The sequence below is a fragment of the Dasypus novemcinctus genome, chromosome 23 (genome assembly GCF_030445035.2).
Source record: "Dasypus novemcinctus isolate mDasNov1 chromosome 23, mDasNov1.1.hap2, whole genome shotgun sequence".
NCBI lineage: Eukaryota > Metazoa > Chordata > Mammalia > Cingulata > Dasypodidae > Dasypus > Dasypus novemcinctus.
The window spans coordinates 14,961,091-14,981,795 of record NC_080695.1 but is presented as its reverse complement, the minus strand read 5'-3'; the positions used below and the strand labels follow the sequence as shown (position 1 = coordinate 14,981,795).

Here is a 20,705-nt window from a genome sequence, read left to right as displayed (position 1 = left end):
GCGGAGACAGAAGAACTAAAGTGAATGGACACAGAGATCAGACAACTGGGGGGGGGCGTGCAGGGAAAGGGAAAGAAATAAATGAAAAATCTTAAAAAAGAAGACATATAAAGTATAGCAGTGCTGAGATATCATTTTTCATACCTCTAATATTTATCAAATGCTTGATAACACAGTGTGTGAGCAAGGGCGTGAGTGTGTGGGGATTTTGCTAGTGGGAGTGTAAATTGGTAATCCCCTCTGGGGGTCAACTTGACATATATCCCTTGACCCAAAAACACTGTGTGAATTATTATATTGATATTTGGTAATATTGAGATTATCATATCTGTATTTTGATATTATTGTGTCTTGATATCTGGTACGAAAACTCTTCTCATTTCTACTACCACCTTATTTCCATCTGTTTCTGTAACTGTAAAATGGGGATAATATTAGAGCTTACCTTGTAAGGTTACTGTGAGGAATAAATGAATTAATACAGGAGAATTTTGAATAGCCCCTGACTTAAGAAGGCCTTCTTTATCTCACTAACAATAACAATGATAATAATTATTATGGCTTACAATTGTTGGCTGTTTACTCTCTTGCAGGCACTAAAGGGTATTACCTGCGTTACCTCATTGACTTTTTTTTTTTTTTTTTTTAAAGATTTATTTATTTATTAATTTCCCCCCCTCCCCTGGTTGTCTGTTCTTGGTGTCTATTTGCTGCGTCTTGTTTCTTTGTCCGCTTCTGTTGTCGTCAGCGGCACGGGAAGTGTGGGCGGCGCCATTCCTAGGCAGGCTGCTCTTTCTTTTCACGCTGGGCGGCTTTCCTCACGGGCGCACTCCTTGCGCGTGGGGGCTCCCCCACGCGGGGGACACCCTTGCGTGGCACGGCACTCCTTGCGCGCATCAGCACTGCACATGGCCAGCTCCACACGGGTCAAGAAGGCCGGGGTTTGAACCGCCGACCTCCCATATGGTAGACGGACGCCCTAACCACTGGGCCAAAGTCCGTTTCCCACCTCATTGACTTTTTATCCTCCTCACAAAATCTGGTGTTCCTCTTATTTTAAAACAGAGAAACCGAGTAGAGAGCGATTACATAGTTATAAGTGGCAAAGCTTCCAGTTAAACCCATTACCCTGTTCCAGAGACCTTTTGCTTAACCAGTGATATGTATTAATTTATTTATACACATTTTTTGGTATCCTTCCTCCTTTTTTCTCTTTTTTGGTTAGTATTACATTAGGAATTTATTCCCTTATCTAAAGACCAATTGTCTCCAGAAGGATAAAACAATTATTTCAAAAAGCAACTTAGTAATATGTATTAGGAAGCTTTAAATAAGGCAGGGATGTGACAGACAAGATGGCTGACAGACAACATGAACAACAGACAACATGGCTGTGAGAACCCACGGAGATCTTGACTCTGACCTTGAGGTCCCAGTTAACTCTTTCTGGGACCTCCCCTTGGCCCCAGATATTCCAAACAGCTCCTCATCATTGGCCCCCACCATCTGGGGCCCCTCCTCTGAGCATTAGCTAGGGGAGGAATAATTAATAGTTTAAAAGGTGACCCCAGAAGCCAGAGCTTGTTCTCTGCCTAGAGGAGCCCACACCAAATCTTGGTGTGGATTTCCGTTCTCCTCTCCCATTTCTCAGCAAGCTGTTCTTTTACCCTATTTCCCAATACATTCTTTTTACTGGCCTAAAAAAAAAAGGCAGGCACAAAGATACTCATCACAGCTGTATTTCCCAACAAAACCTGGCAACAACATCAACACTCCACCAAGGGAAAAGTTTCCATTAGGCTATGGAATATCAATCCAGTGGAATATTAATACTGGAGAAAGAATGCTTTCACAGAATACGCAACAACCCGAGGAAATAATTAGGATGTAAATTTCATTTGGGAAATTATATATAATTATATATTTTAAAAAGTCAATGTATAGAAGAAAGAAAATGGTTATGTTCAAGTGATGGGATGTTGTTGAAATTTTCTTCTTTCTCCTTTTCTTTATTATTATTATTTTTAAAAATAATGTTTCCCATTTTATTTTATTTTTTAAAAATTTATTTATTTATTTCTCTCCCCTTCCCCACCCCCGACCCCGGTTGTCTGTTCTCTGTGTCTATTTGCTGCGTCTTCTTTGTCTGCTTCTGTTGTTGTCAGCAGCACGGGGATCTGTGTTTCTTTTTGTTGCATCATCTTGTTGTGTCAGCTCTCCGTGTGTGAGGCGCCATTCCTGGGCAGGCTGCACTTTCTTTCGCGCTGGGTGGCTCTCCTTTTGGGGTGCACTCCTTGCACATGGAGCTCCCCTACGCAGGGACACCTCTGCGTGGCAGGGCACTCCTTGCGCGCATCAGCACTGCACATGGGCCAGCTGCACACGGGTCAAGGAGGCCCGGGGTTTGAACCGCGGACCTCCCATGTGGTAGACGGAAGCCCTAACCACTGGGCCAAGTCTGCCGCCTCTCCTTTTCTTTAAATATAGAAATTTTCCTTAATTAACATGCAATCTTATATAAACATATTTTAATTTTAAATACTAACAAAGTGTTCAGTGGTGAGGTTTGGCGAATAACTTAATACTTAGGCTACAGTACAAGAAGAACCTTTTCAATGCCTCTCGGTTCCTATTTAAGGAGTCGGAACTCCTTTAAGCTTAAATTCTGAGCTTGTGAGGAGGAAAAAGTGCAAGGGAAAAGGCACCTGTAATCAGAAATGTCTTCTTCTTTTTCTGATTCTTTTTTAATAAAAAAATTTTTATCCGAGGAGTTGTAGATTTATAGAAAATTCTTGCAGAAAATGTAAAGTTCTCATTTATACTCCCCGCCTCCCATTATTTCTACCATTTCTACCTTGCATTAGTGTGGTACCTTTGTTACAATTGATAAAAGAATATTATTTTAATTGTACTATTAACTGTAATCCATAGTTTACATTAGGATTCACTGTTTGTTTATATAGATATATATTTAATTTAGAGGAGCTGTTAACTCACAAAACAATCATGCATAATGTACAGAATTCCCGTACTTCACCCCTCCAATAACTCCTTACATTGTTGTGGAACATTTGTTACAGACTATGAGAGCATTATCAGACTATTACCACTAACTATGAGCAATACCATACATTTGGTATATTTTTTCCAGACTCTCCTATTATTAACACAGTAACATCTTTGATATTGATGCAAGAATATTACAATACTATTGTTAAATATAACCCATAAGTTATATTAATTGTATTTTTTAAAGTTCATTGTTTATGTTGTACAGTGTTATCTTTTGTTGTGCTTTTTTTTCATTTTAATTTTCTTTATTCTAGTGATGAATATTCAAACTAAATTTCCCCTTTGGAAAATTCTCTAGGAAAAGTTTAGATAACGGATGGTGGTGATGATAGAACAACATTGTGAAACTGGTTCCCCACTTCCTTTTCTTCTCGAACCCCACGGCTTGATACCAGTGATGGTCACTGTCAGCTATTCATCGGGAACAAGAAACAACCCAGCCAAGGCGGTGAGAGCAAAAAGGGACGTTTATTGAGTGGACACGTGGGATCTTACGCTACCCAAGCGAGGGAGGACAGCCTTAGGGGCAGCGGGCCGGACACTGCAAAGCCATCGGCCTCCAAGACGGACACCCCGCCGTGTCCCTCCTCTGTCTGCGGGTCCGTCTCTCACTGGCCTGCAGGACAGTCTCCAATTTCTCCTCTTCATCCATTCTGTTCTTCTCCCTCCAGGTGACCAGTCTCAGGGCCCCACCTGTGCAGGGCAGGTCTCCTGCCAGCACACCTGGCTCGCCTCCCCCGCCTGCTCCCGCACCTGGCAGAGACGCAGCATCGTTGTCCACCAGAATCTGGGGGGCCTGTTGGGGGATGGGCTCCGTCCTCCTGGCTACAGCCATGGGGGAGGCCGTGGGCTGCCCCCCTGTTCGCTGGGGCTGGGGTGCGTGGCCTCCAGGGAGCCCCAGGCCGCTCAGGCACAGGGGCTGGGGGCGCTGCTGAGGCTCTTTGTGTAGCCCGGGACAGGGTTGTGGCTGGAGGACAAAGACACACCTAGAAACTTCCCCAGGGGCCTCCGCCACCTCCCCAGACCCAGCACAAGCTCCAAAAGGGTGAGGCAGAGACAGAGCCCGCTGACCCCAAACATGGCCTGCAGGAAGAGGGACTTCTCCGAGGGGCGGGGGAGCACGCAGTCCACCATGTGGGGGCAGGGGAATCTACTGCACCGGAAGAGGAGCGGCACGTGGAACCCGTAGAGGTGGTACTGCCCCGCCAGGGTGGCCCCCTCCAGGACCACCCGAGCCCCCAGCTGAGCCACGTAGGCCCAGAGCAGCCTGCGGCCCCTGGACCCGGCAGCCGCTCGGCCACCATCACCCTCGACGGCCAGCGTGTCCTCCTCCTTCGCCTTTCCCGGTTCCTCCCAGTGCCAGAGCACGTGGTACAGGGTGAAGGCCAAGTAGAGGGCGCCGGGCACGGCCGCCAGCGCCACCTGGAAGGCCCAGAAGCGCAGCGGGGAGAGCGGCTGGAGGGCGTCGAAGCAGGCGGCCTTGCACAAGGGCTGCACGGTGTTGCACTGGAATTCGCTCTGCTCGTCGGCGAAGACCCCAGGCCCGCAGGCAGCCAGCAGCGCCACGCGGAAGCCCAGGAGCCCGGGCAGCAGGAGGCGCCCCACGGGGCTGGAGTGGCGGCTCTCCTCGGCCAGCAGCCGCCTCAGGAAGCGCCCGCTCATCCTGGCCTGGGGCAGAGGGCGAGAGGACCGAGTGGTGGTGTGACTTCAGCGGGGGCCAGGGCTGCGGGCAGGACCGTGCTGCGTCCACCAGCAACGCTGTTCTCCCTCCCGTGCCCGGTGGGCTGCGGCCCTTTGTGCCCTGCAGTCCCCAAGGAAGAACTGCTGGGGAGACGCGCCTCCAGCCTGTTTCGGGGACCAGGACTCCCCACCAGGTCTGTGCCTGCGAGACAGGTCACCTCCCTTGGGCTGCCTACAGGGGACAGGTGGTCCGAGGCACCCGCCCTGCTGACAGATCTGTCCTCATCAAAAAAGGAAAAAGGTCCCATTAGAAAATGACTGTCAATAAAAGGACCATTCATTTCCATGGAAACTCAGAGGAAGCATATCCCTGGAAACATCTTTGTAAAGACAAAAGTAATGAAACATTAAGAATTCTGCTTAGTGCCTTCAAAAATGATGGGATGGGGAGTGGGTAGTAGTTCAGTGTTTGAGCACCTGCTTCACATATGTGAGGTCCTGGGTTCGATCCCTAGTGCTTCCTTAAAAAAAAAAAAAAGGGATATAAGATCTATTTAAGACGTACAAGAATAAAAAAAAATTCAGGCTCAGATGCAGGCAGATATGAACAGGTAGTCCAGATGAAATTTACAAAGGAAAGCAGAATGGAAGAATGGAAGTTAGATCCATCTTGGAGAGAGGAAAGAGCTAGAAGAATATGGAAGTAACTCAAATAATCATGCCAAGGGAAGGAGAGACAACATTGAGAAACTGCTCCCAGGGACCCCTGACCCCATCCTGGTGCCTCCTCCCTGCTCCCTGCTCGGGGCACTCACCTGGAGGCTTGAGTGGGGGCTTCAGCACACGGGTGGAAGCGGGCTTTGGAAGCGTCCTCACTCCAGAGCACACTAGAGCCGGCTCTTCCCAGGGGTGCTCCTGCCACCACCCGCTTGCTCCCCTTTTCCTTTCCCTTCCAGGCAGCCTTTGTCAGAGGAAGAAGCACTGCAGCTGGAGGCGGCCCAGCGGTTTATGAAGGCACAGAATCAGGGTTTCCTGGAAAGGGGAGGGGCTAGAGGATTACTCTGGGAGTCTGTGTGGGCAGGAGGGAGGGCACGTGAAGGGGGTGGCCTGGAGGAGAGCTGTGCCCTCTCCAGCCCAGGACAGGGAGGGGCCCTGGCCCGCGTGCAGGAATGCGGCCCCCAGGTCCGTGCCTAACCATCTGGCCTCTGCCTCCAAACATTCTGAGTCACTCTTGAGTCCTTTCTAGCTGCCAGTGTTTTCTCATCATCATTTTCAGGAAAGCTTCTGGAAAAAATTGTCAATACTGACTGTTGCCAATTCTTATGTTCCCAACACTTCTCAAGTCCCTGCAAGTTGGCTTCCTTTGATTCCCTAGACCCCACTTCACCCCTGACCCCTCACATTACCTGGGCAGAGCGGAGGCCTGTGTGGGAGGCACCTTTGAGCTTAGGGCTAGGAGAGCGTCTTACCGGGGCTCCTAAAGGCAAGTATCAGGCTCAAGGCCAAAGTCGGTTGTTGGTTGCAAAACAATAACTTATCTAAACCAGGACACCAAAGTCTCATCAACCCTGAGAAAATGTCCATTCATTCCTAGCTGTTGTATTCTTTTTAATGCTATTGTGATTCTGTTGCTATTTTCTTTAATATTTTCTAATTGTTTATTGTTGAAATATAAGAAATCTATTGATTTTTGTATATTTATTTGCCGTCGACTTTTCTGAATTCTCTTTTGTATCTTAGTGAATTTGCCAATGGTTTTCTTGGGTTTTCTATTATCAGCTGTTACTAGATATTACTAATATTAATATTTTAAATACTGGAGCTCCTCATTTTCTCTTGCCTTAAGGAATTAATTAGAGCTTCCAGATTATTGAAGAACAGTGAAATAGGCATTCTGTTTTGTGCCTGATGGTCATGGTAATTTCTTTCTTACACTCTTTATTTGCTAAAAACTCCCTTTGATTTTTTTTTTAAGGAATTGACTGAAATCTATTGATCTCAAGAAAGAGGAGTTCATTCCATGGTATATATGTGGCCAGTGAGATGTAAAGGGAAGTTGGTGGGATGGGCGTGGGAAGTACATTTTGGGAAAGTTTCCCTCCAAGATTAAAGGCAGGAGTTATAGGAGGAAGAAGACAGCTTGGGCATTACCTTACCTATCTACCTCCTCCTTGCTTCTAGGATTTGAACATAATTTCTGAGGCCATGATCCTAAACTTTCTGCAACCATTTTGAGATCAGTGAGGGAAGGGGCAAAAAAATTATAAAGAATCTGGCCCAGAACTGGTCAGCAACCATGTGCGAAAAACATCTTATTGTTTAAGCTAACTTTACTCAAGTATGCTATTCCTTGCAGCTGAAAAGCATTCCCAGTGAACACATTTTCTTAAAGAAGCTTTCTTTTGTCATCAGTTCTTTTGCCTGAGAGTAGGCACTGCAAGTTGAAGTTCAAAGCCAAACAAGTGCCCTTGAAGCCCAGCAGGTGAGAGCTAGAGTACTGGGTGAGAAAGGCAAAATGTAGCAAATGAATTATGGCAAAGGGGAGGCTGGTTCTAAGGTGAGAATTACGTTTTCATCCAATGTGATTTGTAGGTCAGACCCTTTCAGAGGTTCATAGTGAAGCAGAAAGTTCCCATCTCCAAAATTCTGGGGACCCCCAGGAACACCCTGTGGAAGGCACTGTCCTGCCCTGATGTGGCCTCAGCAGAGAGTTCAGCTCCCATCCTTCCCCCTTCTGTGCCGTGTTTAACCAGCATATGTTGGAATCAGTGTATGTTCATGTCCCAAGATAAGAATCTCTGGTACCGACCTTTTTTGAATTCCTGATCCAGATATAATCATGTTTATTCTGGATTAAAGACCTTCTAAGTTTCCCACTTTCCTTTGGTTAAAGTATGAACTGCTCGTCTAGTCCTTTGAAGCCCCAGAGGTCTGGACCTGGTCTACTTCTCCAGCGTATCTCTTCTACTTCCCCCACCTCCCTTCCCTGGCCCATGAAACAGCTCTCAATTACTCAGAGGCCAACTACCCTTTTCGCCCCTTTGTCCCTAAGTCTAGACTCTGAAGCTGTCCCTGCTCTGTGTTCTCACAGTCTCTTAAATTCCCCTTATGAATTGTTTGGTCATATTTTACCACACTTTATGGCACCTGGTTCTTCATTTGGTTGTGTTCTGTGGTAGTTTGAGACTGTACGTATCCCAGAAGATCAAGTTCTTAAAGGTGATTCATTCCTGTGGGTGTAAATCTATTGAAGGTGTGACCTTTTGATTAAGTTCCTTCGGATAAGGACCCTTTGATTAGGTTACTTCAGTAAGCCTGGCCCAGGGTGGTCTTAATCCTCTTAATGGAGTCCTTTATAAACGGGATGAGAGAGAGAGAGAGAGGGAGGGAGGGAGGGAGGGAGGGAGGGAGGGAGGGAGAAAGCTGGGGGAAGCCAGAAGCTGAACCAATGAAACTGCAAGAGAAGGGTGAGACCAGCAGACGCTGCCCTATGACAGAGTCCAGGGTCACTGGCAGCCGGTTTTTGGAGAGAAAGTTTTGCATGATGATGCCTTGATTTGGACATCTTTACCGCTACAAAACTGTAAGCTTGTTAGCAAAGAAATCCCCATTGTAAAGTCCACCCATTTCTGGCATATTGCATTTGGGCAGCCTGACAAACAAAAGCATGTCCCATCATAGGAGGCTTCTGATTTTGGCTCCCTGGAATTGTTCTCTTTCTCTGGAGGATGACTCCCTCTGTGAGGAGTTTTAGTGGGACTTCAGGAGCTCCACTGGTCATGGAGAGAGAATGTGGCCCCAGCAAGGCCGATCCGCTCTCCCCCAGGACGTGCACGTTGAGCCGAGCGACTGTGAGGAACAGAGACTGACGTGGCCGCAGCCCCTTCCTCCGAGGGGCTGTGATGAGACCTCCGAGGGCTCCTGCTGGCGGGACCCCGTGCTGCCCTCCTGTCTTCCCCTCAGAGACAGGCCTGCAGCGGGTCCTTTGACCCTGGGGCCTACTAAATACCTACCAGTAAAGCCCTCCATCGGGCAGCGGGCCCTGGCCCCGCAGGATCTGTTGCTGGACCAGGACCGCTGAGGCCCAGCCTAGAAGGTCGTGGCGCTGCAGAGGCGGGGGCCATCTGCCATCGCGTGGTATCCTCAGCCTCGGGCCTCACACTGGAGGTTTGAAGTAACAAGACAGCGCCGTAGAGAGAGAACAGGGCTTGAGAGGGAAGAAATGGGTTCAAATGTGTCAGTGATCACCCTACATTTAAACAGATTAATTTCCAGACGTGCAGGATTTAACTCTCCATTCCCACGATTCTCACCGTGGGACACTCTTGCCTCAGAAGTGTCTCCACAATTTTGCGGAGCCTCAGAGGACAGCAGCTTCCACTGATTCCAGAGAAAGCCCCCAGGGCCGCTGCCGGCGCACCGCAGAGGGGACGCCGCGGCACCTGCCACCAGGCAGCGGCTCTCTCCTCAGATCCTCGATGTCCAAGCCACGGGTGTAGGGGTTTGTAGCTCACGGTGGGGACGGGAGGAGCGGCCGCCGTGTCCGTGTCCGTCACCACAGCTCGGGGCTGCCCGGGAGGCGCTGCTGCTGCGCCACGTGGGGTGCGGGCTGCGGCAGGGGCGGGGGTGTGCGGGGGGGAAGGAAGGGGGACAGTGAACGCGGAAAGAAGCCAGACCCCCTCTTAGTCCTCGGGGCTCTCTACTTCAGTGTGGTGATCAACTTAACCTCTCTACCCGAGGAAGATAACACGAAGGAAAATAAAACTAAGTAAGGTGTAGTAAAATGACGGAGAGGAGGAGGCAGCTTGCTTGGAGCCGCCGGGGGTGGCGGGCGGGGGGTGGGAGCAGCCGCCTTCCGGGGCGGCTTGGGTCTCCTCAGTTGGCCCACCAGGTCTCCTTGCGCCCCCTGCCGGCTGTTGGTTTAGGAAGAGCCGCAGGGTTATTAACCTCCCAGGTAAAAGCGTCCTGCTTCCTGGGACTTCCCACAACCCCCGCCCTAATCAGCAAATCCAGCGTGCACTCCTCAATGCTGAGATTTCTTTCAGATGGGAATATCTGGGAGTTTTCCAGGAAGAGGTAGCATTTGCGTGAAGCCGCTCTTCACGCTACCTGAGGGTGCTGGGTTCCCCCCCAGCCCAGCCCATCACCACTCTCTTGTTTGTTTCTTCTCACGTGGAAAGAAAGATAAAGAAAACTAGGAAACGGACTTTGGCCCAGTGGTTAGGGCGTCCGTCTACCATATGGGAGGTCCGCGGTTCAAACCCCGGGCCTCCTTGACCCGTGTGGAGCTGGCCCATGCGCAGTGCTGATGCGCGCAAGGAGTGCCGTGCCACGCAAGGGTGTCCCCCGCGTGGGGGAGCTCCACGTGCAAGGAGTGTTCCCGTGAGGAAAGCCGCCCAGCGTGAAAAGAAAGAGCAGCCTGCCCAGGAATGGCGCCACCCACACTTCCCGTGCTGCTGACGACAACAGAAGCGGACAAAGAAACAAGACGCAGCAAATAGACACCAAGAACAGACAACCAGGGGAGGGGGGGAAATTAAATAAATAAATAAATCTTTGAAAAAAAAAAAGAAAACTAAGGAATAAAAGGGGGGAGGGAGGTAGGAACAGAGTAAGGAAGGCACGGACCTCATATTTCCCATTCCTAAATTCCAATTCAGAGATTTTTCCCTTTGTTCATCTTCAGAGTTCATTTATTTATTCGAGAAATATTTATTAACAGCCCTCAGTTACAATGCATTGATGGTCAACCACCACACCAGGGAAACGAGAGTGCCTACAACTGCAAGCAGGAGTGGACATCACCATCCCAGGGTCCACAGGATGGAGGAATAAAATATGGATTAGAGTGGACTTACTGATATTCTACTATGGAACTACTGTGACTAGTAATGAAAGAAATTGTACCATTGATGTAGAGAACGTGGCCACGGTAGTTGCTGAGGGCAGGGAGAGGGAAGAGGTAATGTGAGGTGGGGGCATTTTTGGGACATGGAATTGTCCTAAATGATATTGCAGGGACAGATGCTGGACATTATATATATCCTGCCATACCCATTGAATGGACTGGGGGAGAGTGTAAACTACAGCGTAAAGTATTATCCATGCGGTGCAGCAGTGCTCCAAAATGTGTTCACCAAAGGCAATGAATGTGCCACAATTATGAAAGAGGTTGTTGATGTGGAAGGAGTGGGGTAAGGGGGTGGGGGGTATATGGGAGCCTCTTATATTTTTTGATTGTAACATTTAAAAAATAAATAAATAAAGGGGGAAAAATGCATTGCGATTGGTGTTTAACAATAGAGAAACAAACCAGAAGTAGATCATCCCAATCAGGGCTATACAGTCACAAAGGTGGCTAGGGTTCAAACTGGGGAGAGTTTTGGCCCACGATGGGGTGTCTGATCTTTATTCTGAGTATAACAGCTGAAGGCTTTAAAGTAGAGCGGCATGATCAGATGTTAATGAGCACAGTGGGTTAGATGGGGCGGGGGGAGGGGGCTGGAGATAACCTCAGAAAGGTCATCACTTGAAGTAGAGATAACCGTGATGGCATTACTGGGAAGTAAATGCTGAGGCCATCATTTCCAGGATCTTTGCTATGTAATATCCCACCTTTGTTACTCCAGCTTCATAATATCTCATGTCCCCATTTCCCCTGTAAAGTGATGTGTGGGTCATGTTCATTTCTAAATGTGGATGGATTTTAATTAATTTCATTTGCAAATTCAACCATTGTCTCTAAGATCATTGATGTCATTCTGAACACAGAAGAAGCATAAAACAAGAGGTCAGAATTACCACCTCTAGCCAGAGAGGGAATGGGGATGCGGCCAGAGCCTCCACTTGGACATGAGACTCTTCCCTCTAGATGTTTCCCATTTTCAAATCGCTTATAGAGCCATGAAAATAGCACTTTCCCCAAAAGATATGATTTCTTATTAATGAGATCACACACACATACTCACATGGAGTTGAATGTTCTGTACCTTCTGCATAAAGAATATGTTCCAGGAAAAGCACTAGATCAGAGAAAACGCACAAGGAGCCCCTGTAGAGCTTCCATAGCCTGCATCTATGGAAAGTGCTCTTTCCGAGGTCACCAAACACCCCATACTATCAAAGCCAACTGATCTCTGCAGCATCTGACACTAATGAACCCTCCTTTCTTCCTGCTTTCACACATTTAACAAACATTTATTGAGCACTTATCCTGTGCCTGGGCATTGTTCTAGGCACTGGGGATATTGTTGTGGATGTGAATGAAAAACTTCCTGCTTTCATGGAATTTATATTCTAAAGGAAGGCTCGAGGCCACAAATATGTAAACAATCAAAGTGTAGTGAAAAATTAAAACAGGATAATGAGACAGATGAGGTGACTGGGAAAAAAGGTTAAAAGTAGTCCTTTCTATGAGATGACATTTGAGTTCCAATGTAAATGATGCAGTCCTGGGAGGACCTGGAAAGGAACATTCTGGAGAGAAGGTGTGGCAAATGCAAAGGCCCTGGGATAGCAACAATCTTGGTTGTGTTCAAAAGACTCAGTGAGACTGGAGCCTGAAGAGCAAGAAGGGTGAGGTAAGAGATAAGAAACTGGAAGAGGCAGGAGAGCAAGTCCAGATCAGGTAAGGCCTGGGAGACCTTGGCAAGGAGTCTAGAGCGGGGGTGGCAGCTACTGACGTGACTGAAGTTTTTACAGGCATCCCTTCAGCTGCTGGGAAGAGCCACAATGAGGCAAGAGTGGAAACGGGGAGGCCAGGTAGAAGTCCAGGTGAAGGGCTTGCACCAGAGAGGCAGGGGTGGAGGGGATGGTAAACAGCTGGATTCGGAATAAATTCTGGAGAGCAAGCCTGCTGGCCTGGCTGAGGGATCGGAGGGGGGCTGCATTTGCTGGTGGATTGGATCTGAGCTGTGAGGGGAAAGTGTGTTGTGAAGTTTTCAATCTGAGTAACTCCCTGCAGCTGTTTCCCCTGTAGTCTGTCCCGTCACACACGCCCCTGCCTCAGTACATAACTTGAGCTATATGTGTCCTGAGCTGTGCGTGTGGGACAGTAAGAGCTGCAGTCCTGCCCTTGGTAACCATGGCAACAACTCCAGTCACAGAAAAACTAGTTAGCAATGCAAACTCTATAAACTTTAAATATTCAGGGAAAATGCAAACCAAATGTGCTGAAAGCTTACATGGAATGTATGAAGTCCAGGCTAAAAGCTTACCTAGAATGTGGAAAATATATGTTAATTCAAGCTTATTAAGCACTGAAATGAAGGACCATTTGGCCCTTCCTCTGTCTAAAAAGAGCTCAAAAATCTTGTTCCGGGCTCAGATTTTGAACAGAAAGCTTCCGAGTCTGGCCAGCCATAAATAAATTCCTTTTTCCTTCCCAAAATTATTATGAGTCCTGGCCTTTTCATACCCAAATAATTGAACCTATCTCGACTTCTACAACATCTGGGGGCTCTCCTGGGATTTGCAAATGAAGGCCAGAGAAGGTAGCATTTCGCTACCCCTTCCAGATCCCTGAGGAAGCCAGGAGGACTCATGTGAATTACTCTGGATTTACATTTACATTTAATCCAGAAAAGATGTGGGCTCCACTGGAATCTTTCCCATGAAAATTGAGGGCAATGAAAGGTCTGGAAAAAAATTCTGGGAACGAAAAAGACTTCAAACACAGAAAAAGGTAAGACTCCCCCGGGGAGCATATCAGGAAAAACTAACTTTAAATGTTAGAAGAGGAAGGTTGATCCACTTCTGACAGAGCCTCAGTACCTCCAGAAATTCAGGGGGAAGCTGTTCTCTCAAAGTCTGAAAGGAAAGAAAAAAAAAGGGAAAAAAAGCCTGGTGTTTGGGTTTGTCTAACTGCATGTTAGCATCTGGTTCTGGTCTTGTCTCCACTGAGGTAGGGATGGCTTGATTATAATAGAAAAGGATGTTTATAGGTTCAAGTCCTAATGTCCTGGAAATTGGTTTGGATTTAGAAAATCTTGGTTACAGCAAAATGGATCGGCTTTGCAGTGAGGCTTGATTTGATCTGAATGTAAGGTTGAACAGTGAGCTGGGGTCCTTTAGTTTTGGTGCTGAATTGCGGATGAATTCACTTTATTTATTTATTTATTTATTTTACAAGAAAATGCATTCTTTATTCAAGTTGCCTTCAGTAAGTTACAGGACAGGTGCAAGTAACACATAAACCAGGGGCTGGCAAAACTTGTTAAGGATAATCACCATTTCAGAAAACAAACCTTAACAATATGTAAATGAATGGGCATGGTTGTTCCAAGGAACTTCTGAAAATGGCCTTAACTTTGCTAAACCCTAACTAGAACACATGGTTCATGAAATAACACCTTCATTATAGCAAATTTTGTCATAACTTTTAAGTGTTCAACACACACTTTCGTAAATAAAGTTATAAATTTCCACCATGCCAAGAATAAAGTCTTGTTCTTTTTTTTACCTTCCCACCTTATTAATCATCCTAGATGATCACCCAGATGAATCAAGCATATTATCCAATTGTAACAAAGCACCCATTTCATTCTTTGCCTAAATACTATGCTCTATTTAACAATCAATATTTAGGCCTATATAGTTTCCAGAAATTATTCCCAAGACAATACAAATTCAAGTTTGACGATCCACTGCCAAGATGCCAAATAAAGCCTCATCTTTATCATTGTGGATTTCTTGACATCTTGTTACATTCTCTGGTCTGAAACATTAGTCCACTTTTCCTAGAAACATTTGAAAATTAGTTAGAAAAGCTCATCCGGTAACTCAAAACATTGCAATTTTTAACAGTAAAGAATGTTACTTGTGCAAGTCAGAATCTGATACCAATTAAATGGTGACAGCTTTGCCAATAAACAAGAAAATGCTCTTTCATGGCTAGGAAGGGAGTGAATTCACTTTACAGACAGCAAATGTAAGCAGGAGATCCTGTTAAGATGCCAATGTTAAGTTTTCTCTCTTTCTAAAGTTTGTAATGGCTGCAGGGGCAGGCATGCTGAAGAAAATATAAAACTTGTAAGTCAGATTGATAAGTTTTGTGCTTCTGTCTGGGTGTACTAAATACTGGTGTTAAATTGTGTAATTATATAAAGTGGTAAATTTGGTCAAACTGGAACCCTCCCTTGCCATTGGCAAAGGAGTGAATTGATTGTAGTTTATAAAGCAAAACCACGGTGGCTAAATGTGTGTACACATGCTCTGCTGCCTTGCCTCTCTGAGTCTGCCCCATTTGCTGGAGCTCGGGGATTGTCTGTGTGAGTGTCCACGCCATGCACCCAAGGTTATTAAAACTGGCCCAGTCAGGGTGGCTGATGGAGCCAGTAACTTAAATCATAGCCCTGCCAGGGCAGGAGGTCCCTGGGAAAGGCGCCAAATTTGAAAAGTTCTTTCAAGCCGTTTTAGCAACCTGGGACTCACCTTTACCTTCCCCACTCCTCCCTTTAGGAGGATTCGTAGGGGAAAAAAACAACAAATCAACAGAAAGCCTGGGAAAGGGGGGGAGTGGCTTGCCCCCTTCCAGTGAGTCCACGCCTTCTATTCATAAGCCACATTCCTATTTAATCACTATGCACCTGACTGCCTGGAAGAGGGGAGGTAAAGGGGGAGGGCAAGCAATACCAGAATAAATGCAATGAAATTCCCTCCCTAAAGTGCCAAAGAACCTGCGCAGGTTCTGTTTTTCTGAATCTCTCTCTTTGTAAGTCTATGTGGAAATGCTTTGAAACATTTTAAAGGTGTAAACTTGTCTAAAGGAAGGAGGCTATTGCTTGCAAACAATAGACCTCTATTCACTTGATAGCCCTTTTAAAGGTCTGGCTGGGAACAGTCAGCAGTAAGGGTCATAAAAACTGCAGAAAACAAAGCAAAAACAAATAAATCTGAAAACTCAGAAACCTCATGTCATGTCTCCTTAAAAACTGAAAAAATAAACCTCAAAAGTCTCAGTTTAAACTCAGTTGTGGGAAGCAGACTTGGCCCAATGGATAGGGCGTCCGTCTACCACATGGGAGGTCCACGGTTCAAACCCTGGGCCTCCTTGACTCATGAGGAGCTGGCCCATGCACAGTGCTGATGCATGTAAGGAGTGCTGTTACACACAGGGGTGCCCCCCATGTAGGGGAGCCCCACACGCAAGGAGTGTGCCCTGTAAGGAGAGCTGCCCAGCGTGAAAGAAAGTGCAGCCTGCCCAGGAATAGTGCCGCGCACGTGGAGAGCTGACACAACAAGATGACACAACAAAAAGAAACACAGATTCCTGGTGCCGCTGATAAGGATAGAAGCGGGCACAGAAGAACACACAGCGAATGGACACAGAGAACAGACAATGGGGAGGGAGGGGAGAGAAATAAATCTTAAAAAAAACTCAATTGTGCCATAAAGGTATAAATAGTAATCAAAATAAGACCTCATGTGCCATCAATTAGGGTCAGGGAGTTCCTTAAAATGCTAAGATATGGAATTCTGTTTTAATCTGTACTTAACTTTGTGTTCCACTTAAAATCTGTGTTTGGATTTTGTTAGTTTGCTTGCACCTAAAAATCACGATAAAAGGTAACTTAAAATGAGTCTTTAAGTGCCAATATTGTCTTGCTGGGGAATTAAAAGCATAACCTGCAAATTAAATTTGTTTAGTTACTAGGAAAAAACTGGAAAGCATCACAGGGTTGTTACTAATAAGGTTCTTGTAACTTAATTAATAAAGGTATTCAATTCATCTTAAAATAAAACATACTAAAAACCATAACTAAGAATTAAAATCATTGTATAAGTACCTTTATATATATATATATATATATATATATATATAAATCTATAACTAAAGCTATTACAATGGAGTATATGTGGTCTGGATTTCGGCTATTGTAATGGTGATATTGAATTTAATTTGCCTCTATTTATGGCTACTTCAGGTTTATCTAATGCTTACTGTGATGGTGGTAGTTATTACTTAAAGTTATCCTATAGTTATTTATTTATTTTTTTCATAATTGATCTAGTGTTATACGAAACATGCTTTTTTTTTTTTAAAGATTTATTTATTTATTTAATCCCCCCCCCCCCGTTGTCTGTTCTCTGTGTCTATTTGCTGCGTCTTGTTTCTTTGTCCGCTTCTGTTGTCGTCAGCGGCAGGGGAAGTGTGTGTGGCACCATTCCTGGGCAGGCTGCACTTTTTTCGTGCTGGGTGGCTCTCCTTCCGGGCACACTCCTTGCGCGTGGGGCTCCCCTACGCGGGGGACACCCCTGTGTGGCAGGGCACTCCTTGCGCACATCAGCACTGCGCATGGGCCAGCTCCACACGGGTCAAGGAGGCCCGGGGTTTGAACCGCGGACCTCCCATGTGGTAGACGGACGCCCTAACCACTGGGCCAAGTCCGTTTCCCCCTATAGTTATTTTATAGCTAATTTTACCCCCGGTCTTAAACTATTGTGATAGTATTTATAAACTGCATTCGCATTAGCTTACAGTTCCACCCCTTAGCAATTCAACTTAATATTTAACTTCAAAAACTTACAATTAAATCAGAAGAAAAGGGTACTTTTATGCCATTCTAAATATTTTTGGTCTTCTCATTTCCTCTTTACCCTTTTAAAGGAAAAACTGTCTTTTTCCTTGACCTTTAAATTAATATAAATTAATTCTGATGGGCTATTTCTACCAGAAATCAGAAATAACCAATGCCAGGTTTTCCACGAATAAGCAATACCCTTCCCAGTGTACCAGGCCTTACTAAGCAACCCCCATTGTTCAGGCTGTCTCAGGAAAAAAAAAATGAGTAAAAGCTACCCATTTTTTTCCAGTCTAAACAAAAGCCCAAATGCTTGCCAGGTTCCCTCCAAACAACAATGTAACCCATAAGGGAACTATATTTTGAATTAACCAGCAAAGAAAAAGGGGTTTTAAATAACTGAATGGTGTTTCTGTATCCAACTTCATGTCTGCCTATTTGCTCAATTTATTAAGGTTAAATGTGCAGTAATGTAAGTAATATATATATTTCAAAAACCCAAATTAAACTAAATGGTATAAAAAGTCTAAATATGCAGAACTGTTAACAGCTATGAAATACTTATTAAATTATAATTTAAACAGGTTAAATAATTGCTTTATATTCCAGATCCTAAAAGTTAGGATGCTTCTTAAATTATTCAGTTTGAAAATTATCAAAAAAATAAAAGGTCTTACGCTCCTGTAAAAAGGAAAACAACATTCTTTGTTTAATCAATAACAATTTCAACTTGTTTAGCTTAAGTATTATCTCTTAAGTTTATTAAATCTTTAAAATAGTAGGAACTGTAAGCTAGTATTTAATACAATTAAATTAAGTGTAGAACTGCTCTCTCTTAAATGTATGCAGTAGATTCCATTGGTTGCTAATTGTAATCTAGAGTAAATTTGCCAGTCTGTAATTGTGGCCAATTATACAAAGCTGGTAAAAACATCTTCCAAACTGAAACATTTAAATGGTTCTAGTTCTAGAAGCCATTGTTAACTAAAACCTGGATTGGTATTGATGACAAAAAGTAACTTCGTCATAATAAAACCTGTCTGAAAGTCACCGCAAGGTGCATATTTAAGTAATGGTAAAAAAGTTTACCTTAATTCCATTAGAAATCTTCCGTTTTCATTTTAACAATGAATAATAGTTTTTTTCTTCTGCTACTAAGGTAAAATACCTACTAATATCTTCATGGTAAAATTGTAAAAATAAGCAAAGCCATTTAATACGTAACATTGCATTGAAAATGTTTAAAAGGTATATAAAAATCAAAAGATAAACTTCAACATTGTCAAACTCTCTTGTGCATTCAAACCAGGCCTTGAAAACATTACAAGTTACCTCTCCATGTGAATTATTGGCTAGGCTGGCCACTGACCTGCCAAACAATAGAAATATTTACTACATCACACCTCTGGTTGTGCTCCTGAGGTTGACAGAAACTACGGTGGGGTTTCAAACTCCTGCAGTAGCCAACAATGGCTCGGTACAGCCAAATGTACAATGAATATCACCTCCAGACTGGCACTGTTCTATAGTAGCAGAGAGCACTATGCACCAGACCAGCGAAATACTGGAAACTACCTTCTTAGCGTCTCTCTAGGATCGATGATGCTGTGACTTGCTCACTGTGTGAAGAACGTACCGAGGGGAGCCATGATCACCAGAGTACCATAAGTAAAACTTAAACACAATTGGCATTATGGCCTGCTCCTATGGAGAGAGAACATGTAAAGTATTACGAACTTGAAACTTAAAACTATTAATTGCAACTCAGAATCCTTATGCTTTAAGTAATACATTAATTAATATTAAGTGCTATACCTTTATCCTGTTCTAAATATATGCCTAATAATTATTATGTTATCTTTTCTATTCTAAATCAAGTACAAAAGTACATTAGACATCTTAAATTCCTGGTAAACTTGATTTTCTACATAGTTAACGAGCACGTCTATAAAATAAAAAGCCATCTTAGCTGAAAAATGGGGCCACCAGTGGCTTGCAGGTAGCGGGTTAGTTGGTTCCAGGCTCAGCCACCCTACTACTCTACTGTACTCTACTGTGTGACAAAACGAGGCTTGCCTGCTAGTGATGGGTCACCCATTGAACAGTCAAAATTACCAGGAATTGTACAATTAAAACCAAAATGTACAAAACTTTATTCTGTAGTTCTGATCACTTCCATAGCTAAAAACTAAGAGAATTTCCAACTTGGTGCACTAATCCTGAATGAAGCTAACTGCCCAAAAGGTGCCAATTCACCAGAAGCACCTGATGAAGCACATGAGTATGTGTGCCAATCATTAAACAGCCTGAAATGCATCTTCAAAACAAAGGTAAGTACCTAATACTGTTATCTATTGTAATTTCTCTCTGAAAATAAATAACTTAAAATATATATATCTTTTATATATATATATATATATATACTGTTCCCCACCAATTTTTAAAAAGGGTGCTGTCTTTATAGGTACCTAACCTTGTCTACCTCTGTAATCCAATGTCCTCTTTTAAAAACAGGTATTCCAAAATTTTAATTGAGTTTGTTTCTTTCAGCATGAACATCTTATTAGCCATATGAAAACTTCATCCAGTTTCATACAGAATGCTATATCCATCTTCCTCCAGTCAAAATAAAATAACAAAGTTTTTACACCTTGTTAGGTAAGGACTACAACCCATGGCCAGCAGGAAGTAGTTACAGAAAAAAGATCATCTCCCTTCATCACCCCTTTAAGATTAAAGGTGTAAACTCTAAGGGTAAAATAAAATTAATAGATGGATCTGGAGCCTGGCAAGAATTCCATGTAAGCACCAATAACCCCCAGGATGACTGCTAGGGGGACCCACCCCCAGGATTCTACTGTCCAGGACGAGAACATCTTCTGAAAATAGGATAAGCCCCAGATGTTACCCAGAAACTTTGTCTTTAGGTCCTCACTGAGAAATTGATAAGTGGAGAAATCAATCAAACCAACAAACAGCCACCCACCTCATAACTCCCACAATCACTATGCCAATGCTTAGCAAGTTAAGCTGGCATAAAGGGGGAAATGATGTAGGCCATGAGTGGGGGACTGTTCATCTCTTCATAGATAACCTGAGCTGTACGTGTCCTGAGCTGAGCGTGTGGGACAGTAAGAGCTGCAGTCCTGCAACGACTCCAGTCACAGAAAAACTAGTTAGCAATGCAAACTCTATAAACTTTAAATATTCAGGGAACATGCAAACCAAATGTGCTAAAAGCTTACATGGAATGTATGAAGTCCATGCTAAAAGCTTACATGGAATGTGGAAAATACATGTTAATTTAAGCTTATTAAGCACTGAAACAAAGGACCATTTGGCACTTCCTCTGTATAAAAAGAACTCGAAAATCTTGTTCGGGGCTCGGATTTTGAAGAGAAAGCTCCTGAGTCCAGCCAGCCAAGTAAATTC

The 20,705-nt window shown here is 44.5% G+C and overlaps 1 protein-coding gene and 1 pseudogene across 1 annotated transcript; both read right to left on the bottom strand.

The window, feature by feature from the left end:
- Window positions 1–3,521: 3,521 nt before the first annotated feature.
- On the bottom strand, window positions 3,522–6,261 carry LOC101446515 (gap junction gamma-3 protein). Its single transcript, XM_004458367.5, has 2 exons — window positions 5,568–6,261; window positions 3,522–4,740 (listed from the first exon to the last, which is right to left on the bottom strand). The coding sequence occupies exon 2, from the start codon at window positions 4,732–4,734 to the stop codon at window positions 3,979–3,981; it is 756 nt and encodes a 251-aa protein (XP_004458424.1). The 5' UTR covers window positions 4,735–4,740; window positions 5,568–6,261; the 3' UTR covers window positions 3,522–3,978.
- Window positions 6,262–14,560: 8,299 nt separating this feature from the next.
- LOC111764121 (small nucleolar RNA SNORA24) lies at window positions 14,561–14,684 on the bottom strand (annotated as a pseudogene).
- Window positions 14,685–20,705: the final 6,021 nt, after the last annotated feature.